This window comes from Antrostomus carolinensis, unplaced genomic scaffold (assembly GCF_000700745.2).
Source record: "Antrostomus carolinensis isolate BGI_N321 unplaced genomic scaffold, ASM70074v2 scaffold12991, whole genome shotgun sequence".
NCBI classification, from domain to species: domain Eukaryota; kingdom Metazoa; phylum Chordata; class Aves; order Caprimulgiformes; family Caprimulgidae; genus Antrostomus; species Antrostomus carolinensis.
This window is the reverse complement of record NW_010296500.1, coordinates 23974-50386: the sequence shown is the minus strand read 5'-3', so window position 1 is coordinate 50386 and position 26413 is coordinate 23974. Positions and strand designations below refer to the sequence as shown.

Here is a 26413-nt window from a genome sequence, read left to right as displayed (position 1 = left end):
TCTAGTCTGTGTGTTACTAACGTGCGATATGCAACTCTGATATCCATATATCACTTAATGCACATTTCAGTAATAAATTTTACACAGATTTTAGAAATGAAAAGGAGTCTGCTTTGGACATTAGCCAATAAATATTGTACTTTACAGGCTGTGCAACTAACACTTTCTGCTAAACTGGAATTGAAAAAGGAAAAGCTATTTCAAACACACAGGGATGTGCTACTACATGCGCTTGCAATGAGAGTTCTGGCATGATGCAAAGAAGGTTTATAGGTTTGCAAGAGTGTCCATTCAATTTGACTGAAATTGTTATATCACAGAATTTTTTTGGTCAGTGAATGAGATCAATGGATGTAACATGTTGAGAAATGAATCTATGAAGTGATTTAAAGGCATGGTAGCATCAAAGTGCTGTGTAGTCCACTACTGCTCCTTGCATAAAAAGAAGCTGTACAAGACAGATCAATGTAGAGTGAATACATGAAATACTCATCAGGTTTCAGCTACTCAAACAGCTAATTTTAAAGAGAGATTTTAATGTTTTTCTTTAAAACTTTGAAACCTATTCCAAAATATTTAACTACTCCAGACTTTATAAGTCCTTTTTTCTAGAAAGTATTGATTTGTTATCCTCTGAAAACAAGTTCAGTTTTGGTTTTGTTTCTTTTAAAAAAGGTTTTGAGCTGTTTTTTAAAGGATTCCACCTGATGTTTGAAAAAATATCAAACTGCTACTACTGATAATATATGCATTCAAATTTAGTAAGGCTCAGACTGGCTCATTCACTTGTACCACCAACCCTGTACCTTGGCCCAAAAGCAACCTATATGTTTTTCCATTCTAGAGGAATCCAACATGTGGAAAAGGTTCAGTGCTGGGTTTAACACGTTTGAGAGAGCAGCAGTAATGAGCCCTATTTTTAAATCCTAGTTCTTCTAGACTTAAAGGCCTTGAAGATAGAACTTCTCCTGGAATTGCTGTGGTTTTGTCAGTGTTTAACTCTTGAGACTGCTTTAACACGTTCTTCTCTGTAAAGCAGGCTGGAGAGCCTTGCCTGAGTTTTGCTTTAAACTCCACGTAGGTTCTGCAGTATCTTTTAACAGACATAGTGATAGTCTTAGCAGACGTGGTCATAGTCTCACATTCTATGACTCTAATTGTTGGGTGAAGGCTCCACGTGAGGGAGGTCAGTTATCTCTTGTTGCAGAACACTTTGAGCACATCAGTGTTAATGCCTTGACTGAATTTTCCTTTAATTCCCAGAAACAATGCCAGGCATGTATAGGAATGATTTTCTGAATTCTTATTATATGTTCGTCTCCAGAGTGTTAAATGTGTAACAAGAAATACTTGTTTAGTTAATTGCATACATTTAATTTATTTAGATTGGCTACTGAAGACCCTTTTAGTTTCAGAACAGTTTTGGGCAGCATATCAAAACCATGTAAAGTGCTCTGTAGTGTTCTGATAATGCTTTTATTATGAATTAACTTCATTAATTTAAAACAGAGAGATGAACGTGCCAAACCATTTATCACATTTTGTGAGCAGTGTTCCATAATCTAGTGGGACAAATGTTTGGGTTTTTTTTAAGGACCACTGTGGCTCTAGTTTCCTAATTTTTAAAATTCTTCTAATTATGTTTATAATATTTTTCATTAAGTCAATTTTTTTTACATTGATTAAGAACATTCTGGTGTCCTCAATTACTAGCTTGTAACAATAGTTGATAGATACCACACTTGACAAAAGTTAAAAACATCTTACCACAATATTAGGAGGAAGCAGAGTGATTTATTCCTGTCACATTGGTGCCACACTAGTGATTTATTTCATACAGATGCTTATTTTTTAGATCAAACTGGAGTTTATATGGTTTTCTACAAAAACATTAGTTTATAATGTAGGGAGGAAAAAAAAAAACATACCAAGAAAGAGATGAGTGCCTCTAGAGTATCCTGCCTGTTTAGAATTGTGCACTGTCTTTATAATTAATTGAATTTTCATTAGGTGGCTCTGTCTGTGTCTTAAATAGAAATTGCCTATCAAAAATTTAAATGGCATAGAATTTCTTGTTTCTGTTTTACAAGACACAGTATATTCCTACAAGAGTTCAAAAGAAAAATAGCTTTAATTTTATTTAAGTAGTACAAAGTTAGGATCATCAGACTACACTTGTGCACTGAAGTGTGTTGAACTTCAAGGGTTATGCACAACCTGTAGTTTCCTAATTGTTAAATATTCAGTTTGTCTGAAAATTAAGCCTCCTGTTTGTGTATGTATATAATATTTATGAGCCTTGCTCTGGTTTCAGAGTCGGCTTAAGTTGGTTGAACTGAAGGCTGCTGCCAAAAGAGATCATCCCATCCTTCTTTCTACTCTCACTGTGACTTTGTCCCATTCACTGTTCAGAAACCATTCCTCTAGAAATGATGCCAGGGAGCTGGAGGGATATAGATATGCTCCAGGGCAGATGGGGAAAAAGGGGGAGTCAATCATGCCTTTCAGAGGTGGTCCAATATATGATCACCTGAAACCAACCATGAAAACTGCATCCTGGATTTGAAATTAGTCCGTTTTGACAACCTCTCTATGTATTTAAAGTTGATGACTAGAATTTAATGGCCTTGAAGTGAAAAATTATCTCACTGTTGTGCACTGGTTTTGTAACTCCCAGAGGAATTCATCTGACCATTAGGAAGCAACCTACACACATTGAAAGTTCTTTAGAGCAGGAGAAAGACCTTCTGATATGACTTGCCACCATGTAAACCATTTTGAGAACAGATGATATAAAAGTTGAAAGTTTTAAACAGAGGAAGAAACACACTGTCATTTTTCTAAAAATTTTGAGAACTGGTTGTTTTGAAACCCTGTCTGCGAGATGTTGATTCTTGACAGAAAAACTGGTGGTGAATTTCCACTAAACAAGGAAAATTGAGACTTAATGCAAGAAAAAATGGATGGAAGGCAAGAGTGTGACTTAAAAGTTCTTTATGCTTCAGAAAACCCTATGGAAATTAACTCACCTTGCCACACTGACAGTAGGTAGATGCTGCCCTGGAACATCTTTACTGTCTGTTCTGCCTGTTTGACATTAAAAAACTAGCAAACTATTATTCACACTTTATTGAAGGTAAAGCATGTAATCTGTTAATAATGTTTTCTCCTTACTGCAGTGGAATTTGCTGTTAAGATTTTCTTTTAAAGTCAACAGTTTAGATGGGTTTCAATTACAGAGGTTGAACTTTTTTTAATACAAGTGAATCTTCCTTTTATTCCTTATTGAATGCACCTGTGTGTCGTAGTTTAATTGGCGCTGGGGTCATTATCATACCATAAATTATGCATGAGCAAGTTTTATTCATGCTATTGTAAATTCATCCCAGCAATGTTGAAGTTGGGAGTTGTGAGATACCAGCCTTGATAAATTGGTGATATTGTTCTGGAGAATTGTTTCATCTGCTTTTCCCGAAACTCTTCAATTCCTCCCTTTACAGAGACAGATGACTATGCAGAGATTATAGATGAAGAAGATACTTATACAATGCCATCAAGTAAGTATGGTAGTTAACTTGGGTACTTTTCTATCTGAAAGCTTCTTTGGTTTAGCAGGGACTGCATCTTATATTTCAGCTTCAATGATATGTGTGCAAAGAAAACATGATGTTTCAAAAACTTAACAGATTCAGTGTTTTGAAGTTCGAGTTGTGAGGCAAATAAAATCAAGTTCTGTTTTGCTGCTGTCAGTGACTTCACAGTGAAATTCCTTTTATATCTTAAAATGTAGATTTTTTTGATTGTGATGCTGAACACAACACTTAAAGAGAGTGGATAAGATTTCTGTGACAAGAGCAAACAATTTGGAAATCTTCTGTGTGTTGCTGTCTGACTGTATCTCACCTTTGCTCTATGACAGACGCTGCTCTCAAATTCCTTGGTAGAGGAAAGTCATCTGTACCACATGCAATTTTGTTAAAGATGAAAGACTTCAGGAACAAACAAACAAACAAAAAGAAAAAGCAAAGTTCTTCTGAGTCTTCATCTTTGAAATTGAGAAAATGATGCATTAGCTACCAAAAGGATTTTGTCTCATGGCATATTATGATATAATCTTAAAGTGTCAAGGCTAACTAATTTAACATGAAAGCCTAGTGTTCTGATTTTAGGAGTTGTGTCTGCAAAATTGCAGTTGTGTTTTGGCAACCAAGGATTTCTCTAGAAGTAGACAATCACTTCATACACAGACCTGTAAAAATGACGGGTTTGGTTAGTGTAAGAGGGGAGGATGGTCCTGAACTGGTACCATGTTCTGCTGAAGAACCATGAGTGTACGTAAGGATTTCTAGAGTTTACCATGTGGCAGGAATGTTTCATGATCACTTCAGTGTTGACAACATAGTTTCCACTACTGTGGAAAAATACTTGAAAAGCAAGAATATATGTTTTGAAAAACATATATATATTTGAACATAAATATTTGAAAAGCAAGAATATATGTTTTCCAGAAATAAACAATGTGTTTTGAATGTCTTGCAGTAAGTCACCAAATGATTCTCCTGAAATAATTGCAGGATCAAAAAGTACTATGAAAAATTACATCCTTTCTTTTGGTAATATATTGTCTGATTTTTTTTTTTTCCCCCCTAATCTTTTAATTTAAATTCTCATGGAAGTAATTTCTTGTGGGCCCAGCCCTGGATGATGCTGAACTCTTAAGTATGCCTTCAATTCAAAGCCCATGAGATGGGCTGTTGAAGTGAAATTCATTAAGTGCTTTGCTGGATTGAAGTGAACTCAAGTGTTCAGCTCTCAAAGGACTGAGTCAGTAAAGATCACAAGAACAGACCTGTGACTTCTGCTAATGTAAACTTAAAATTACATCAGTATATTTCTTTATTTAAAAAAAAAAATGTTAAAAATGTTTGTCCTTGTCTTGATTTTAAGAAACTAATATCTAAGTAAGCATTTGATTTTTCTCTTAATTGCACTGCAGAAAGCTATGGAATAGATGAAGGTAACAGGAGACCCTTTACCCATCCTTGTATGCTTGCAATTTGGAATGATGTGGAATTTTTAAGTTTACTATTCACTTTCATTTAATAAACATTTATTTTTTTTATAGTGAAACCAGTTAGCTTTGGGATTTTAAAGAGGAAAATGCAGTAGTTAAAAAAATAAATGAAAAAGTCATTTATCACTTTGTCATCCAGCTCTAGATGACATTATTTCTGTAGTGTTAATGAAGTCAAAATAATCAGTCATGAAGTCCTAAGCTGGTTGATTTTTTTTTTTCTCTGGATAATACAAGTAAAAGTGAAAACATATACTATACATGCTTTTCTGCTATTCCTGAAATATTTTTCCATGTCTGCTAGAAAATTAATTGCAAATGAAGTAATTCAATTGCAATTGATGAAGTGTTTTGCTGAATTATTGAACCATTTTATCAGCAATGTTCTCAGTCTCTTAAACCATGAAGTTAACAAAATTGCATAAGTCCACAAAACATACCAATTTTACTTCAATTCCACACTTACAGAGGTGTAGTGCATTCAAAATTTTGCTCTTTCATTTTATCTTTATTTGCCATGCTCTTGTTTTTATATTTTTTCTTGCAGTTACCTCTTTAAAAATTCTCTGGGCTCTTTTGATGGTTCCAAGATCTAAAATACCACATAGTGGAGTTCTCTTAAACACCTAAAGGGCTGTGTGTTAAGGCTGTATTTAATATCATCAATATTGCCCTAGGCTGTTGTGTTCTTTGTCTTTTACTAGCTATAATTAAGAAGGATTCAATTATGTCTCTTGCATTGAAATAAATAATGCAATAAAGTAGTTAATTTAGCAAATTAGATTTCACAATTCTTTTTTCATTGCTTTGGTTCAAACATTTGTTTAAGAGGTTTCCACTGTGTGTAACAGCATTTTTATAGGTTGGTGTGCAGCAAATGTTAATCTTAGTTATTCATATGTGAGACATTTGAGTGACTTTGAGTTTTGTATCTTATGGATTATTTCTTTGCCCTTCATCAGAAATTTAATATTTTAAGTGCATTATATTCTTATAGCCAGAGATTATGAAATTCAAAGGGAGAGAATTGAACTGGGGCGCTGCATTGGTGAAGGACAGTTTGGAGACGTACACCAAGGAGTTTACATGAGTCCGGTAAGCCTCACTTCTGAAATAAAAATAAACAAATAATAAAAGCTTTCTAGTTAAAAACTAAAATAAATGTATTCTTTAAATGCCTTGGTCTGAGTCTTCCAGAAAAAAATAAAAATTGACTTTTTGATTTTTCTATTGCCCCTTCCCTGGAAGTGTTTAAGGCCAGGCTGGATGAGTCTTTGAGCAACCTGGTCTAGTGGAAGGTGTCCCTGCTGATGGCAGGGGGGGTTGGAACTGAATGGTCTTTAAGATCCCTTGAACCTTTACCATTTTATGATTTATTCTTCAAAATAATCAGCATGTAGAGAATATTTCCCATGTTTCAGATAAGTAGAAAGCTACCTCCAGAGTAGTTTTTCTGCTCCTATATCCCCATTTTTTATAAATTGGGAAAAGAATCAAAAGAGCCAACTAAATTATTCAGGACAGTAGTAAAGCTAGTGGCTGAGCTGGAAGTAGAAGTCATTGTTTTTAACCCCAGCTGTACACGTTACACAAATATGTCTGTTTCTCCAGTGAGCATCCCACTTTATCTGTCTCAAAGAACCTTGTATGTTAATAAAGTTACTACTTTTTCCTGAAAGCAAAGATAGAAAGTACTTGGGCACTGATCCAGCAAAACCCCAATGCACAAAAGTCACCTCGGTGAAACCAGTGAGGTTGGTGGGACTTGTGTAATTTAGAGTGGTGCTTACGTGTTTTTCTAGACTGCAGTCACAAAGATTATGATCACAATTTAAATGGAGGAAAAATTAAGTTTGTGGGGAAAAAAGCAAGAGAAAGTAGGAAAATTATTTCATTTCAACCAATTTCAGGCTTATAATAAACTAATTCTGCAAGTGTAAAATGAAGATTTATTTCTCATTTGAAGAAATTAAGTGTCTGGATTTACGATAGATGAAGTAGTAATTCATGTGGACAACAATCTAGTTCTAACTTCAGAAACCATATTTCCCAGAAACATCTGGTTAGTGTCCTGGGCTCAGTGGGCTGAATAAATAAATAAATCTTTAATGCAATATTTAAGTACATAAATAAGAATCTATCCATTTCAGATAAGTTTGAAGTCTGATCTGATGCCTTCATTTAGAAAAGCAGATCTGATATACTTTGCATTAAGGGAAATCCTTATTTTTCATTTAATCCTGTCCAAGTTGACAGTACTTGAGGAGTAATGTTTCACTGAACTTGGGGCACAATGGATAAATCTAGTGCTCTGTAAAACCAATTAAAGACCCCTTTTCTAAGGGGCTATTGTTTTGAAAATGCTGTCTCTCCACATTCTTTTTCTTGAATTGCAAAACAGATTTTATTCAGTCATCCCGTGTCTAGTATGAGTTTTTTAAACAGCAACCTGCTGATTACTTTTATTAATAAAATGTTACTACATTTAAGACTGTGAAGAGGAAAAAAAAGGTTTTATCCTTAACCAAATTGTAATGTACTAGTCACAAAGTGTAATTTGTACTTTCGGAAGAAATCTTAAAATGGATAAAAGATTAGTTCCAATAACGTGATAGCATTTCCATCCTTGTGCATATTCAACTCACCTGCAAAAATATAGGGAAAATTTCTCGCCTCTTGTTCTGCTAGCTCAAATTTGAATCTGAAAAATCTCATTTATCCCTGTTCATTGCACTTATAAAAGTTCTTATCCTACTGACTGTGCAGCATTTGCCTCTTAAATGCTGCTTACTACCAGGTATTCCTGCAGTATCACAACCAGCCTGTACTTACAGGATACTGAATGGAAAAATGTGTGTATACATATAGGATCCTATTGCTCACATGTCAGCAATTCAAATAAGACTGTCTTAGGCTGATTTACTGTGGGGTTAATCCAAAAAGTGTCATTTCAAGTAGTGTTTGCTGTTCAGTACACAGACTGTTGCCAGTCTGATATATCCTGACTGTTTTGTCTCCTTATCTGAAAACAAAAGATCAGCAAAACCCTGATATCAGGCATTTTCCTATATTCATTTGCAAAATATCTCTGAAACTCTTCCTTTTGATGCTAATGTTGGTTATGAGATCTTCAAAACTTTGATCTGTAACACCAGGAGAAGAATTGGTCTGGCAGGCCTCCAGAGGTCTCATCCAGTGTTGATTATTGAATCTTGATTTCAGAAAGGAACAAAATAATTGTTATTTACCGCCAGGTTTTCAGTCAGTTTATGGACATGTTTATATATGAGAAAAGGTTTTAATCATCTTTTCCTGCAGAGTCAGCTTGAAGAGTTATGGTGTTAAGTAACTTAGAAAGTAGACATTTAAGCCTGCAAAATAGAAATATTATTCTAATTCTGTTTATGTTTGTCTGTAAAAATAGATTTAAAATAGAGCAAGCATGAGCACACAGAACGTAACTCTGAATCTTCAGCTGTCACTGGCCTTAAGAACTAGGTGAGGACATACATCAGCCCTGTAGGCTTTTGGGGAAAGGTTCATTTGTAATCTTCCCATTAAACAATGCACAGCTCCCAGTTTCCCAGTTGGAAGAAAGGCATACGAGTCCTTGACCAGGCCTGTACCTAATGTAGAAGCTTAATTTTAAAACACTTCAGCTGCTTTCAGCTCATTAAGAACTGGTATGAGTGACATCTCCTGAGCGCCACATGTTACTGTGGGGATACACTATGTTGTAAAAACACCATTTTTCAAGTAAGTCGTGGTGTTTTGAATGCTAGTGAAGCTTGAACACCTAAAGCTTATTTTCAGGAGAAAAATGCTTGCAGCTTCTCTGCGCTGTGTGTAACTTATGGAAAGGGTGTTTGAAAAACACACCAAAATCAGAGAAGATGAAAGATGCTGCCTGAGCTGAGAGGCTCCTTTGGGCTGTCTCAGTGCTTCTCATTTTTCAAAATACAGAGGATAAGCAGTCAGATGGTAAAATCTGTTTCTGAGTTTGAATACATGTGTTCTGTTTAACTCAGTCTTAAGCCCTCGATATAACTGATTGTGAAGTTAGGACGTAAAATCTTTGGTTTTCTTTCCTTTGTAGTCTGAGTTCAAAACCGTAGCCAGTCTGTGCTCTGCAAGAGCCATAAAAAGTCCTTTATTTGGCTTTCCAGGTTGCTTGCATAAGCCAAGTGTGTGTTTTTAGGCTACTTGTTTCCTCTGCTTTTGCTAAATATTGTCAAGAGTTTACCAATCCTCAATAGCACAAAACATTTACAGTACTATTCAGTTAAACTTAGAATCTTCTGTCATAATTTTTGTACAATTTAACATAGTTTAAAACAGATGAAGTATTTCCTAGGCACATGAGGTGTAAATGTTGTATATTAGGATGGAAATGTTCTATACCAGGTGTCTTGATTGTAATAATATTTTAGCATTGAAGTTTTCAGAATGTAATTTCTTAACTAAAGATATTTTAGTTAATAGTTATTTTCTCTCAAGCAGTTTTGCTAGAATTTTAAAGGACTTCACTTCTGGTGGGCTGCATTGCAGTTATTTCTCCATAATGTCTTTCAGGAAAATCCAGCTATGGCTGTTGCAATCAAAACATGTAAAAACTGCACCTCAGACAGCGTTAGAGAAAAGTTCTTACAAGAAGCCTGTGAGTATTAAAATACTTATTTAGGGGTAGTTTCTGTAACTGATCCTTGCAAAGACTGCAGCTATCTGTGCCAGAAACTTCTGATACTGATGTAAATCTTACATTAATGTATAGCATGACCTTTTCCTCTCCAGCAGTATGTGCCAGGAAGACTGCTTTACATCCTTGCATTGACCACGTGTGTGACTATGTTCTTTGATTTTCTAAATTGAACAGTGATGTCTGACTCATGTAAAGCTCCAGAACCAGTTTTGGAACATTAGAAATCTGATCCTCTATTTCCTTCTTTCTCCTTAATTAATTAAAAAAACCCATAGCACTTGTTTTAGTGTATTACCTTTGAAGGTCAGGTGGTTGTCTTTGTTAACAAAGTTGCTAAAAATATTATGTCTAATGTTTTGAAAATTCAGAATTAAAAATTATGATAGAATAAACCAATTTTCTGAATAATTGCCCACAAATATTGCATTCTCGAGGTGATACATTTCATACAGGGAGGAAGGCTTTTTGTTGAGACGAATACTAGCAGAAAACTTCTATAAGAATGTTGTAGTTACTGATTATACTGTAGTTACTGATTATAGCGGCCTTCCAATACCTGAAGGGGGCCTATAAGAAAGCTGGGGAGGGACTTTTTGTTAGGGCAGTTAATGACAGAACTAGGGGGAATGGCTTTAAACTGAAAGAGGGTAGGTTTAGATTAGATATTAGGAAGAAGTTCTTTAGTGTGAGGGTGGTGAGACACTGGAACAGGTTGCCCAAAGAGGTTGTAGATGCCTCCTCCCTGGAAGTGTTTAAGACCAGGGTGGATGAGGCTTTGAGTAACCTGGTCTAGTGTAAGGTGTCCCTGCTCATGGCAGGGGGGTTGGAACTGGATGATCTTTAAGGTCCCTTCCAACCCAGACCATTCTATGATTCTATGATTAGTGTTTGATTTTGTAAGCAAATTAAGATATGAGATTTAGGCCTTAATTTTTGCCTATTATCCTCTGCTATTGTATATCTGTAAATCTCATAAAGGTATTGTATTATATCAATGAATTATTTGGTTATGGCCAGATGTTACAGAATACTTTTATTCACTGTTCCTTTGTTCAGTGATTTTTTTTTTAATTGTTCAGAAAATCTGTGTTCATAGCTAATGGCTTCTTATATTTGGATGCCAGATTTTTCTTAAATTACTATAATTTTTTCCATTATATTTCTAGCTGTTGGAAAAGTAAATACCATTGCTTATAGTAATAACTTAGCAGTCACAGGTAGGCTGCTGTCTTTTAACAATGTAAAAAATAATTGCTCATTGAATGCTCCTTATTATGCTTTGAGCTTGACAGATTAGGAAATGCCAACGTAGTAGACAGATAAATAGTGCTTTTCAATTTTGATTTAATAGTTTTGCCATTTCTTCTTTCTTTTTTTTAATTCTAATTCCCATCTGTTACCTTTCTCTTGTTTGCATTCCTTTTGCAAACTCTCGGAAGATACTGCCTCCTAGTTGTTAAGAGCACTCTTCAAAAGGCTCAAATCCAACATCTGGAGAGGCTGAGTTGTTTATTTCAATGAATTAAGACATTTATTTCCTAATCTATTACTTAATATTAGGAATATTAAAATATTTCTGGGTTTTCATTGTTTGCTTATGGTAGAGTTTTCAATGCTGAAAAGATTTAGTTGATTTTTGCAAGGAGGAACACCTCAGTATGAAAAGTAGGTGCAAGCAAATGTTTTTACAAGCAGCACCTGTCTCTTCATTCCTGTCTGCATTTGTGTAGCAGTGTATTACTATTCATGCATTTGTGTATGCTAAAACACAAGCCACCTGCTTTGGGGAAATTTTTATTGATCTTTCAGTGGTTTTGGTAAATTGCTCCTTTCTACCAGTAGTTCATTCCTCTTCTCTCTAGAAGCTGGGTGGCAAAATAATACAATAATTTTTTGAATTTGTGAATTTGTCAGTGAACACTGATGGAATTAATTTCTGGGAAATACTTTCCAACAATGGAGCATTTTATGTTTAAAACTGGTAAGACCATATGATATAAAATTATTTGTGTTAATTGCCTTTCCATTGCTTTGATAATTCATTTTTACATCAATGAAGCAATGTTTCCATGTTGTAAAACATTGTAAATTGCATTGAGTTCGATTAGCACAAGAGAACCCTAAAGCTACATAATTGGGGTTTGTGTGGAATACACACTTCATTTACTAAGATTTTAATACTAACATTGGGTTCAGATAAAATAGTTTAGCAATACATACTTTCTTGAGGTGTCAGAAATAGCTTCCTGCTCTGAAATTCTGTTTACTTCAAAAGGGAAGAGGGGAATTGAATGATTTAGGAATCTAGCTTCAAATCTGTGTAGCGTATTAGCAGTTGCTATTGCCCATTTGGTATTTCACCACATTATTTATTCCTTTTTATGAGTTCGTTAGGCTATGTCATTGATAGGGATGTTTGTTTTACTGATTTTTCCCTGTATTATTCATAACTCATTAATATTTTAAAGAATATGTTAAGTTTGCCCTTTTAAGTGTCTTTGCAGGAAAATATGTTAGTGAACTATTATAACAATAGGTCTTATAAACAGCATTGTCCAAGGATTTTTCTTGGGGTTTGTGGTGTTGCAAGGTGTGTTGGTTATAAAGCTGCTGTGTACCAGTGTGCAGAGGTAGAGTTCAGAGCTCCTCAGAATAGGAATCCAAAAACACCTGCTGATTTTAGCTTGTGAGTAAAAGCCAAAAGATAACGGGTTTTGTCATTGCCTAATTTCAGGAGAACTGAAGGAGACTTTCCAGTTTGGTAATTACCGTGTATTTCTGTTGACACTACAAACTGTAAATGTACAAGAGATGCTACGTTAAGATTAAATTAAGGATATTTGTCAAGATTAAATGAAGGATGTTTGTTATGCATGTGTTGGAAGAGGAAAACTTAATCAGAGGTCTGATGTTTCATTTAACCTACCAAATACACCTCCCCAAAACATCAATAAGCATTGAGTCGGTCACCAAGGCGCGAGCAGTTCTGGTGCCGACATGGTCCTCAACGGAGTGCTCCAGCATGGTGTCCAGGAGAGTTTCCTGAACTGGGGCAATGCCAGTGTTGCAGTGACAACTCTTGTGAGTGCAGATGATGAGGCCTGGGCAGGGCCAGGAGCAACCTTGGCCAACCTTCACATCAGTAAAAGGCAGCCCCTGGGGAGCACAATCAACCGACCAGGGCGGGCAAACAGGACATGGCAGTTCATGCGGAAGGGCACACAGGGAGGGCAGCCTCTGGAAGATGGTCTGTTTTCTTCTGAGAGCCAGACAGAAGACAGCCTCCTGTTGAAACAAAATGGTTTCCACAGACTGTAACTGCCATGTTGTGACTGAAACCCAGGTGGAAGTGATAAAACCCCCTCCCTATGTGGACACCTACATCCAGACTGACCCCACCAAGAACTGAAAGAGCTGCCCAGACCCAAAGTTGCACGGAACTCCAGAACCTGGAAGTCCTCCTAGAGTCTGAAGGCAGAGATGGATGTCATGGCTGCAAGCGTGCTCAGCTGGAGGAACTCTTCAAGCGGGTGGAGCTTAACAGGCAGCGCAGCATCCTGGCATCTGAGCGAGAGATGGACACACGGTGTTGTGTGCTGTCACAAGCTGAGCCACAGCCCTGCATTCAGACTCTGCAAAGGGAAGGTAGGCTTGCTTCCAACCCTGAGGTGATGGACTCAATAAATTCACAAGACAAAGGAGACTGCACTCTCATCTCTGCTTGGGGTAGAAGGAGCAATCTTCCTGTTCCCCCTGAAATGCTCCTGTGTAACAGGTATGATGCCCTAGGGCAGGAGAAGGAAGAGAGAGTGAGTAATGGGCAAGGCCCAGGAAAGGCCAGCCATGCAAAGTTGGTCCAGCCACCCACTCACTTTAGAACTGGTACCACCAGAAAAGCGTGGAGGGACGTGAAAAATAGCAAGAGGGATTTCTTCAGGTACATAGGACAAAAAAGGAGCATGAAAGAAACCGTAATGCCTGGATGAGCAAAACAGGAGATCTGGCTACAACCAACACTGAGAAGGCTGAGGAACTCGGTAACATTTTTGCCTTGGTCCTCGCTGGCAAGTGCTCGGGTCACACTGCCCAATTGACAGAATCCAGAGGCAGAGACTGGGAGAATGAAGAATTGTCCACTGTAGGAGAAGATCAAGTTCAAGACCATCTAAGGAACCTGAATGTGCACAGGTCCATGGCACCTGATAAGATACATCTGAGGGTCCTGAGGGAACTGGTAGATGAAGTTGCTAAGCCACTATCCGTCATATTTGAAACATCATGGCAGACTGGTGAAGTTCCCAGTGACTGGAAAAGGGGAAGCATAACCCCCATTTTTAAAAAGGGAATAAAAGAAGACCTGGGGAACTACAGGCTGGTCAGTCTCACCTCTGTGCCTGGCAAGATCATGGAGCAGATCTTCCTGGAAACTATGCTAAGGCACATGGAAAACAGCTGATCGGTGATAGCCAACATGGCTTCGCTGAGGGCAAATTGTGCTTGACAAGTTTGGTGTCCTTCTATGACAGGGTTACAGCACTGGTGCGTAAGGGAAGAGTGACTGACATCATCTGCCTGGACTTGGGCAAAGCATTTGATACTGTCCTGCACATCTTTGTCTCCAAAACAGAGAGACATGGATTTTATGGGTGGATCACTTGGTGGATAAGGAATTGGCTGGATGGTTGTGCTCAAAGAGTTGCAGTCAGTGGCTCAATGTCCAGGTGGAGACCAGTGATGGAGTGGTGTCCCTCAGGGGTCTGTATTGGGACTATAGAATCATAGAATAATTCAGGTTGGAAAAGACTGTTAAGATCATTGAGTCCAACCATAAACCCAACACTGCCAAGTCCACCACTAAACCATGTCCCTAAGCACCATGTCTTTTAAATACCTCCAGGGATGGTGACTCAACCATTTCCCTGAGCAGCCTGTTCCAATGCTTGACATCCCTTTTGGTGAAGAAACTTTTCCTCATATCCAATCTAAACCTCCCCTGATGCAACTTGAGGCCATTTCCTTTCATCCTATCACTTGTTACCTGGGAAAAGAGACCGTCAGTCACCTGAGGTGATTCTTCCTCTCTATTTGGTCTTGTGAGACCCCACCTGGAGTACTGTGTTCGGCTCTGGGGCCCCCAGCATAATAAAGACAAGGACCTGCTCAAACAGGTTGAGGGGAGAGCAATGAAGATGAACAGGGGGCTGGAGCATCTCCCCTATCTATGAGGACAGGCTGAGAGAGTTGAGGTTGTTCAGCCTGGAGAAGGCTGCAGAGACCTTATTGCAGCCTTTCAGTACTTAAAGAGGGCCTACAGAAGAGATGGGAAGGGACTCTTTATCAGGGAGTGTGGTGATAGAACAAGGGGTGATGGCTTTAAACTGGAAGAGGGGAGATTGAGATGAGATGTGAGGAAGAAATTCTTTCCTGTGAGGGTGGTGAGACAGTGTCCCAGGTTGGCCAGAGAAGCTGTGGCTGCTCCTCCCTGGAAGTGTTGAAGGCCAGGCTGGATGAGGCTTTGAGCAACCTGGTCTAGTGGAAGGGAGCTTGGAATGAGATGATCTTTGGATCCCTTCCAACCCAAACCATTCTGTCATTCTATGATTTGTATGTCTTATTGCATAAAATATATTGTGAATGCCCTGCTGAGACTGAAAAATTAACCAAGTCCTGTGATGTGAACGTAGCCATTAAGTGAGATTTTTGTCTTATGTCATAAACTGACACATTTTTCCCAGACATTGAATCCTGTCCTTTCCTTCCTCTTCTTCCATTAGAAAGGCACAGGTTAATTGGTCATGCACAGGACAGGTAGGTCATTATGTTAACTTATGTTATGTTCAACCAGGGCAGAAGAGCCAGAGATCCTGACTTGACCTGCACCTTCCACAGCAGTTTACTTTTATGAGTGGAGAGTAGCACCACTGAAGCAAGCAGTGTTGCATACAGCTCACAGAACATTAAATGACCAGACATTATTATTATTTGCAAGCAGTAGATGAACGTCCTGCAGAATCCTGTGATTATATTTTCTAGTCATAGACTAAATGCTTATTAATTGACTGTTTTATTTTTATTTTTAAAAAACTAGTCATAGACTAAATGCTTATTAATTGACTTTATTTTTATTTTTAAAAAGCAGGTTTTATGTAAACTTTATGTAACTTGTTTCTTTTCCTTTTAGTAACAATGCGTCAGTTTGATCATCCTCACATTGTGAAGCTCATTGGAGTTATCACAGAAAACCCGGTTTGGATAATCATGGAGCTCTGTACGCTTGGAGAGGTATGAAAGATCCTCATGCACCTTTGGTCTTCTCTCTTTTAGCTCACAAATACCTTTACAGAAGGTTGAAAAAAATGACTTCTCAGTACCAATGCCAAGGCAGTCTCCTCAAATGTGATACCATACTTGTTTGTAGCATCATGGACTCAGGAGTGGCAGAATTTGACATAACTCCTCCGCTGAGGGAACTGCATCAGCTCATACCAAAGTGATTTAGTCAGAGTTTTCAGAGAACTTCAATTGCTGTTCCAGAGTGAGAGCATGACCTGTGTCAAGATGATGATAATGCGGTATCATTTAAACTGCATTTGCAAACGTACCTTTTAGAAGTGAAATCACGTGGTACATCCTTTCTTCTTCCTGAGTAATGCTGCGGTTTCCCTTGGAACACTGAATTTCTTAGGGATTTTTTTCTGTACAGTCTCTGCAACAAACACTCTAGATGATTTTCCTCATTATTACATCTTTTGGATGAATGCTTTAAACAAAACTAGATCTCAGTTTTTATAATCAATTTGTTTTCCTTGAGCTACGTGTTCTGCGAGTGTGAGCTGAAGTGATGTTTCATACTGCATTGTAAGATAGTAACTGTAATCATCAAATTGCAATATCTTGTCCAAGAAAAAAAAAAGGCAGAAAAACCTGTAGTGGAGAAGTCATTTTCTGTCAAAAAATTACAGATTTCTTTTCCAGTGCCCAAATCTTCCTTTTCAAAGCCTTGTTTTAATTTATAAGGAGATTCTAGTGCCATCTTCCTTAGGTCCTAACTGCCTTATACTGGGAATATAGTTTATAAAAATTCTGCATTGATACTGGCTACTCTGAGCTAAATCCAATTGTTTTAGCAAATTAATGCTTCCAAAACAATACTTATCTGATCAGTGTTTGGATTGGCCATGTACTGTTTTACTCTGAAATTATTTACACCAAAAACCTGCACAGTTCTCAGGGGAAGAATGAATGAAAAGTCTGAAAACAGTGCACAAAATATTTTTTTTGTTGTTTGGCTAAGAGTTTTCATGTGGAAAAAAACTGCTTTAATTGAACCCAGAGCCAAACATTTCTTCATGGCAAGTGATTTTCTTTCCTCATCCAGTCTTAAGGGAAAGTGTCCCCAATCAATTCTCATGTAAACTTCACAGTTTGAGATATGCCTTATTCAAATTTGTTTATTTTTTTATCCTGACTTCTTTCCTTTTTTTTCTTTTTTGTGCAAAAAGTTGAGATCATTTTTGCAAGTAAGAAAATACAGCTTGGATCTGGCTTCTCTGATACTCTACGCTTACCAGCTTAGCACAGCACTTGCCTACTTAGAGAGCAAAAGATTTGTACATAGGTAAGATTTTATACATATATGTGGGTATGTGGGTATTTTTATATGTAAATACTTGAAATTTTAGGGAATGCAAGATGTCCTAAATTGCCTGATTTTTTTCTGAATTTTCTCCATATTAGTAGTATCATTTTTTCAGACACCGAAGTGACGCCCTTTTCAAGAGTGACACCTGCTGGCTCCCTCCTAGATTGACTCAGAGATGGTGCTGGATTTTAATTACAATAGATTTTAACTGAATTGTTGCTTTGTGGTTGTAATATTTTTAAAGCTGTAATCTTCCAAATACAGAATAGCAAAACAAGGAGCAGCTTGTTCTTCTTAAATATTAAAAACAGGGAAAACAAAATACTTATAAAATACAAGTATTTGCTTAACCAGAAAGTGACCTTAAATTTCCTTCTAGGTGTGTATTCACTCAAATTTCAACATGAGCTTTCTAGGGAGAAGAGACGAGCTTTAGCCTCTTATACACAGAATCGCCTCGATTGGAAAAGACCTTTAAGATCATCCAGTCCAATCATTAACCCAACACTGACAAGACCCCGACTAACCCATGTCCCTCAGCACTGTGTCTACACGACTCTTCAATCCCTCCAGGGATGGGGACTCCACCACTGCCCTGGGCAACCCCTTCCAATGCCTCAGAACCCCTTCAGCAAAGAAATTCTTCCTCACATCTAATTTCAAATGCCCTTGGTGCAACTTGAGGCCATTTCCTCTTGTCCTGTCGCTTGTTCCTTGGTTGAACAGACCCACCCCCACCTCTCTCCACCCTCCTTTCAGGGAGCTGGAGAGAGCAAGAAGGTCTCCCCTCAGCCTCCTTTTCTCCAGGCTCAACAACCCCAGTTCCCTCAGCCATGAACTCATCACACTTGTGCTCCAGACCCTTCCCCAGCTCCGTTGCCCTTCTCTGGACACACTCCAGCACCTCCATGTCCTTCTTGGAGTGAGGGGCCCAACACTGAACCCAGCACTCGAGGTGCAGCCTCACCAGTGCCCAGTACAGGGGGATGATCGCTGCCCTGGTCCTACTGTCCACACTATGGCTGGTCCCGGCCAGGATGCCATTGGCCTCCTTGGCCACCTGTACGTATTGCTGACTCATGTTCAGCTGGCTCTCAGTTGTATGCAGTTAAAAGTTCACAGCACTCCACTTATCATGTACCATTTCCTTTTGAACTTGAGTGTTTTATTTATGTTTAAATACTTGTGTTCAAATTCTATATGTGTATTATATATATTGTACATACAAACACATGTACATGTAAGTATTAGGTATGTACATATACCTAGATATGTATATAAAAATGTTGTAAATAACAGACCCTTAGGATTGTTACAGATACTTGCATTTTGACCAAGTAGCTGTTTATTTTAACTCTGGCAGTAAAATTTAAAAATACAACTTATTAATGCTGGACTGAAATGGGAGACAGTAGCACCGCTCATCTTGCTGTGCTTAACTTCACTGCTGAAAGCTAAATCTCTGAATAATTAGTCAAGCCTGCTGAAATCCAGAACCAACAGGCACATAAGGCGAGTTGTCTCACCTGGGAAACTGCACGAGAAAACTGCGCAAGTCTTTGCATAATCCCTGTGGCATCACTAAAAACTCCTTACTAGGAAGCCTCTTACAGGACTGAGATCTTAAACCAATTCCTTATCTTTGCAAGTTCAGGAGGCAGATTTTCTTCTTTTCATCAATTCTAATTGCCAAAAATTGTTAGCCTGTGATGTTTAAATAGATGAAGAATAAAACTTTTTCCTCTGATACTGACATTGACGGTTATACTTTTGGATGACAGCTGTTACTCATAAGGATCAAACATACTGCAGCATTTCTGCAAGCTTCTCAGGATCAGTAGACAAATACCTAGTCATCTTTTTCTGTCCATGCACACCCAAACCATGATGAGAAATACGCTTCAGTCCTCTCAAAGGCATTTGATACTTCTGCGTTTGGATAACTTTTAAGTTTTTAAATGACTGGAAATAATGTCTCCTCTGTTTGGCAGGGATATTGCTGCTAGAAACGTGCTGGTATCTGCCACTGACTGTGTAAAATTAGGTGACTTTGGTTTATCCCGATACATGGAAGACAGTACTTACTATAAAGGTAAGTTGACACTCTGGATCCTTCTCGCCGGGCCAGTTAGAACACAATTGCTTCTCACAATACTGTGTTTGCTGTCAAAAGGAATTAACCAGATTTTCTTGGTCTAGCCGTTGTATTGTTCAAAAAGGCAAACTATTTAACAGTTTAATAGATGGCAGATAAATTCCTACATGTGTGCTTAAGAAGAAGAATCACAAGGTCTGATTTAAGTTGCAAAAAGTAGCAAATTCACATGTAGGTAAAATTCCGCTTTTTTGGACAAGCTTATGGTGCTTTCTTCATGATTTTTAGAAGATTATCCACATTTGAGGCTTGTTTGAGATAATATTCATATTCATGGCATGAGATGTGTAGCCTACAATGAGTTCAAGGTTACCTACAGATAAATTTTGAGTTTGTGCTGTTGTTGTATGCTGCATACTTCAGATGCCACTGGACTAGGGAGGTTCAGTACAAAAAAGTCTTTGAAGCCTCCTTTTCCCCGCATTTTGGATGAAATACTGATCTTAAGTGGCTCCAGCAGCTGTGAGATGTCCTGCAGTGCCTGATGGATGGGAAATACAGCAGGAGAATAGAGATTGCATGTAGGGTACCAAACCAGTAGTATTTTAAATCTGGTATATATTATAAAACCATGTATTTAAAACCTTTTCATAAGGGCACTTACTGACAAAACAAGGGGAAATGGGTTTAAGCTGAAAGAGGGCAGGTTTAGATTAGATATTAGAAAGAAGTTCTTCACTGTGAGGGTGGTCAGACACTGGAACAGGTTGCCCAGAGAAGCTGTGGCTGCTCCTCCCTGGAAGTGTTGAAGGCCAGGCTGGATGAGGCTTTGAGCAACCTGGTCTAGTGGAAGGTGTCCCTGCTGCTGGCAGGGGGGTTGGAACTGGATGATCTTTAAGGTCCCTTCCAACCCAAACCATTCTATGATTCTGTGTATTCGTACATCTGATCTTCAATGTATTTCTAGTTTCAATCGTATATTTTAAAAAATCCTTCATCTGTCCCCTTTCACTCTGTTATGTTTCCAGTCACTGTGAGCTGCATATCGTCATTTTAATTGCTGAGAGGAGAGGGGGAATACTTTTAACGTGATCATTTCTTATTGTGCTTTTGGGGATTGTTGTTGAGGGCTTTATTGAGATGTTTGGGAGATTATTTTGTTCCTTGTTGGTTCTTTTTTCTGTTTTATGTAAGACCAAACAACTTACCCCTTTTTTATGAATCATTTAAAAACACCAACTCCCTTGCTGAGATTTTGTGACAGTTTCAGATTTGGTGCCAGTACCTTTTTAACTGCAATAGTTACATCTTGACATTAGAATTAACTTAAAACTCAGAGGAACTCAGATCAGTCTGAATATTTGGGCAAAGTGCTGCTCTTCTCTGTAGACAGAGGACTACCAGCAGAACTGCTCAGACAGTGCAGAAATCTCTTGTTAAAATCTGATAGTTGAAGAGCTTCACTGGAGATGGGTTTTCCCTATGAATTATTTCATAGATTCTGAGAACAGAATTGATGTTTGAGCTCAGCAGTAGGAATAAAAGCCTGCCTTGTCTTGCCTTCCCTGTAGCTTCCAAAGGAAAATTACCTATCAAATGGATGGCTCCAGAGTCAATCAACTTCCGACGGTTTACCTCAGCTAGCGATGTGTGGATGTTTGGTAAGTGAATACCAAATGATGGGGTTTCTTAACTATCCTGTAAATTAAAAATTTCCAGCTATTTGGCACTGGTTTTGCTGTAGTTTCTGAAAATACAGTTTCTTCCAGCACATTTTCCATCTCCGAATTTTTCTTTCCTTTTTCTACTCAGTAAGCCTAAAATTCCATGTTCCTTATCATCTTTAGTAGGAAGCTGACAGAAATGAAGGTACAAGGAAATTAGGTCATAGTCATAACAGAGACTGGTTTTTTACTGTTGTTTTTCCCTCATTTCTTTCTGTTATACCATTGTTATTTGCTCTATTTTGTATTTTCATTCACCTTTATGGTGATATGCTTGCTTCCTTGCTTAATGCATAGATCACCCTATATGATGTCCTGTTTCCAGATCTTTAATGCTGAATTCCCACTTAATTTGTCTCCCAGAAGCTGAGTTAAAATAAGGGTAAATGGGAATATCCTGACGCCTTTATCTTTTTTACTAAATATGCAAGTTTTTATAGGAATCTGATCACCTGTGCTCAAACTGGTCCAAACTGCTAGTCTGGACAGACAGAACAAAGATAGGCTGTGTAAACAAACCAAGGTGATGAGACTTGAAATAAGAGCAGGACAGACCAGTAAGGGTTCAGCCTCCTTACAAAATAAAATTTCAATGTTCTTAAGTGAAGGGTATGTGAATTTTAACAGGTTTATAATAGCTTGAAGGAAACTCTAGTGCAGTCAGAGTTAGAAAAATTGAAGTCTATGGAACATTCTGGCCAATCCTAAACTGACAGACTGTTTTTCCCTTTGTGCTTTTAACATAGTTTCAACAGAAACTGTTTTATTGCATAGTTTCAGCACAAAAAAATTGGATCAGTGCCAGTGTTAAAACCCTCAAAGTGAAAATACGCTCGATGTGTTGAAACAAGCCAGTTGGAACTAGTCAAAGGGAAAAGCAAACACACCTCATTCTACCTCATGAAAAAAGTAGATTTGAATATGAGCAACCATTCTGATTTGCAATAGGTAAAAGGTAGCTAAATGTGAAGCCAGGCTGCTGTGAGCCAGCTGTGGGTCACGCTTCCTCATAAATAGTGCAGGTTGATACGGCGTGTGTAATCCTACTGCACATCATTCCTCTCTGCTGCCAGCTGGTAAGTCAAAACCAAGTCCCTAGCTATACATTTCAGATGGAATTGCATTGTTTGGCTGTGCAAAATTGAGGTTTGTTTCTTTTTTTTTTTTTTTAACATGTTTTATTTGTTTGCTGACACTGGGGAAAATTTTTTTATGTGTGTGTTTCTCAGGTGTGTGTATGTGGGAGATCCTAATGCATGGGGTAAAACCCTTCCAGGGAGTGAAGAACAATGATGTGATTGGGCGAATTGAGAACGGTGAGCGGCTCCCAATGCCTCCAAACTGCCCTCCTACCCTCTACAGCCTTATGACCAAGTGCTGGGCATACGACCCTAGTAGACGACCCAGGTTTACTGAACTTAAAGCACAACTCAGGTAGGGTTATACTTCTGAAAGGTCGTTTCCTTGTTCAGCAATATTTATTTTCACTGTGTCTTCTGTTACAGTTTTTATTTCCATGGAAAATGCAAGACGTAGGGTATTAAGTTTTATCTTCAGAAGGCCAGGTTGTTGGTGCTTTTTTGGAAATCTAGGCCTTATCTGTTGGAGAAAGACTAGGTAATGAATTAAAATAACTGGAAATATTAATCACCTTTCACTCCCAAGAAAAACTTCAGATTTTACTATCAATTTGTTTCTGATTTTAGCTATGTATGTTACAGTCTTTGGGGATGGAGGTAGGAATTTAGAGTGATTACTTAGTCAAACATCAGTGTATAGTTTTGGGGTAGAAATGTACCCTTTCTTAAGTAAATGAACCATGAGGTGAGTGCTGTTGAAAGTTATTTCCATAACGTCTGCAGCACACTAGTTGCCCTGTGGCAGCTGTGTCTGTACAATTACGGAGCCTGCGATAACTGCAGCGTCATTAACTAGAAATTCCTTTGCCCTTTGTAAACCAGGATGTAGGCTACCATATGTTTATCTTGGAATAAATGTGAGCACACATTTTTGAGAGCAGTCTAAATTCACACCCTAGTTTATTCTGCAATAATTTATTCCAGTGTCGGTGTCTCCATTTCACCAGTGACAAAATAGGAATGACATGTAAACTTTGAAACACCATTGAGATATTGTGTAGAGAAATGTGATATTTGTGTCTGCCTTTAGGATTTTATCAGTGCTCAGTATCTATTTTGCCTAAGTCAATTCAAGTTTCAAACAATATGTGGGTATTGTACACGGTAAATCCATTGTTGGATTTGTTGTAATTCATTGCCAAATTCTTCAGTTTTATCTTATATCTTGTTTCGAAGTTGTGCTTTGTGGTATGTTTTATTTTCATACCATTTTGTGCTGTCACTGGATGTTCCTGGTACAAGATAATTCATAGGTGGTTAAGAAAGGGACATTTTTAATATAATTATGCTGCTGTTTCAGTTGCTGTATGGATAACTTAGCTACCTTTAAGTTTTTTCCTATTTCTTAAAATGTCATACGGTTCTGCCATCTGTTGCTCTGGGAGCTCCTGTGTAGACTCATAATTTGCATAGCTAGAGGAAGATGTTGCCCTTCTCACAGAAAACTTAAAGCTATTGATCATGTGCAGTTAACTACAAAGGAAGGACAGGTAAAGCTTGGTAAGATTTGCAAGAAAAAGATAGGACACTGTTGTGTGATTTGGGTAGTAGGTGGAAACTGGCATTTCACTTGCTTTCTCTTTTTTTTTGGCTCTGGAAGAATAGGATTCTTTTTAATTTGCAGTCAGATTGCACTGGTAACTTACAACTGACTGGCATGGAAGAGAATGAAGTCCTAAAAAAAATGTGACTATGAAGCTGGCTGTGGTTTGTAAAGCCAGGCAGAGAGAATGTCTCACCAGCAAGGGAAGAGAATGAGTAAATCCGGAGTAAAAGTAATTGTGTTGGAGGGTGAAATAAATGTAGGCTGTACTCAGAGGGAGAGTGATGGCAGCAGCCCTTAGAACAGCGTGAGTCTGGAGGGGGAGAGGAGAAAAAAGTGAAAGACGTGGAACGATATTGCCAGATAAACAGGAGAGACCAGTGCCCAAGAGCCTGACTCTCCTCAGAAATGCACAGCCAAAGGGTGAGAACCAACACTAATAACGTGCAGCAAGGCAAATTCTCGTTAGATACAAATCAAAATGTTTCCCAGTGTGCATGGGTGAGCTCTGAAACAGGTCACCCAGAAAGGCTCTGAAATTACCGTGCTGGGAAACTCAGAAACCTTGACTGGAGGAGGCTCCAAGCAACCTGACCTTGCCATGCATAGAGCTCAGCTTTAGGAGGAAACTGGACTCAAGACCCTTCCAACCTAAACTATTCTCTGGTTCTGGATGAAAATTGCACCAAGGGTGGTTTTTTGCTCCTCTAGTCATGCTTGGAGATTTTAAGTATTGTTCAGAGGACAAGCTCTTTCCTAAAATCCAGTTTTTACTCTCTTTTCACCAAAGCAGACAGTTTTCTGCCACTCCAAACTGGTGACCTTTGTCTCCTGGAAGTTAGACACACCATCATCCTTAGGGTTTCTTTGTGCTGCTCACAGACAGAGTCAGCCTCTCGTTGGAGATGTTGCCAATTCCCTTATGATGAGGCAATCTCAGGCAGCTAGGAAAGATTGTGTTTCAAAACTCAAATTCCCATGAACTTGCAAAAACAAGCCATTTCCCTGGTGGCCTTTTCTGTGTGGTGCTGCTGCTGCTGCTCATTCTGGATCCCATCCAGGGTAGTCTTTTCAAGCTGAGAGCAGACCAGTTGTTTGCTTGAAGCCAATGATACAGCACTGCAATGTTCCTTTCTGTTTTAATGAGGAAAAAGTTCATGGCTTTGGGAAAAAACCTTATTTTCTGCATGTGAAATAGCACTGATGGGAGCATAAGCATCTCATGTCTTCTCTGCTTGTTAGGTGATGCTTTTCCCATTTCATAGTAACATTTGCTTTGCACAAGCTTTGCTTGCAGCTGATTGTGCAACACAAAGATGCTGATTTCTGTAGAATTTATATAGTGTTATTAGGATACTAATAAAGCCTGATATTTTATAGCATTTGATCTGTCCAAAGTGGATAGGGGTGAGTTAGTCTTCAGAGCAAACGCAGAAATAAATGAGCGAATTGTGGATTTCCAAATTTAATTCCCCCTCGCATCCTAGGTCCCTTTTTCTATTTTTGGAGGAGGCAGGTAGAAGTGAGATTAAGTCAGGAAAGTGAGGTGCTACCCTGCTACTCACTGGGATGTTTTAATCAGGAAGCATATGTTGCCTTCCTGCTTTCGTGTAGAAGAGATTTTGTCTTGCACTACATGGTAAATAACATAAAAAGCTCTTTGTGAAGTGTTCAGGGCACCCAAATCATGGTCACTTCATCATTTCTCCTCAGAATGACTCTTAGCCACTTTTGTAACCCTACTGACTGTACTAGAATCATACACTCAGTGTAACTATACACTCATACATGCGTGGATTATTAAATTTAATTTATTCTTTGTAATGTTCAGTGTGCTGCAAGCGTGTTTTGCTGAGGTAGCACCGTTATACTCACAAGCTTTCTTGTAAGTCAGCTCCCAGGCTTGTGCTTGCAAGTTGAGGTTCCCTGAATGTCCCTTTGGTTGGTAATTCTGTTAAAAATGGGGTTTTTTTGCATCGGAGTTTAAGTTGGATTTTATTTTTGAGCTTTCAAATTAATGTAATTGTATAACATTTTCACTGCATCATTGAATGAATTTTGTTTAAAGTAACTGTCACTAACCTTTACTTCCTAAAAATGGCAAAATAAGCAGCAGTTGTGTCATTGCTGTGAGAAGTGTCACTCTGGCCTTCTGTTGATCACTGATGAAGCAACACAGGTTCTAACAGGGTGGATGACCCCACCAGCATCCTAATGCCGCAGGTCACATTAAATACAGCTCTAAAAGGAATGGAAAAAAGAAAAAAAAGACTTCATTTTCTTCCTGAGGAGAGGGACTTGGGGTGCTGATGGACAAGAAGCTCAACATGAGCCGGCAATGTGCGCTCACAGCCCAGAGGCCAATAACCGTGTCCTGGGCTGCACCCAGAGCAGCGTGGGCAGCAGATTGAGGGAGGGGATTCTGCCCCTCTGCTCCGCTCTCCTGAGACCCCACCTGCAGTGCTGCCTCCAGTGCTGGGGCCACCAACACAAGAAG

At 38.4% G+C, this 26413-nt stretch overlaps 1 protein-coding gene across 1 annotated transcript in view; it reads left to right on the top strand.

Moving 5' to 3' along the window:
- Window positions 1–26413, top strand: part of PTK2 (protein tyrosine kinase 2) — a gene marked incomplete at its 3' end in the record, with an annotated part of 107604 nt that overhangs the window by 62254 nt on the left and 18937 nt on the right. Inside the window, exons 14-22 of the mRNA XM_029087548.1 lie at window positions 3501–3557; window positions 4997–5017; window positions 6072–6169; window positions 9647–9731; window positions 15955–16055; window positions 17276–17391; window positions 19407–19507; window positions 21082–21171; window positions 22464–22668. Coding sequence (XP_028943381.1) covers window positions 3501–3557; window positions 4997–5017; window positions 6072–6169; window positions 9647–9731; window positions 15955–16055; window positions 17276–17391; window positions 19407–19507; window positions 21082–21171; window positions 22464–22668 — 874 coding nt within the window. The remainder of the gene's footprint in view (window positions 1–3500; window positions 3558–4996; window positions 5018–6071; window positions 6170–9646; window positions 9732–15954; window positions 16056–17275; window positions 17392–19406; window positions 19508–21081; window positions 21172–22463; window positions 22669–26413) is intronic.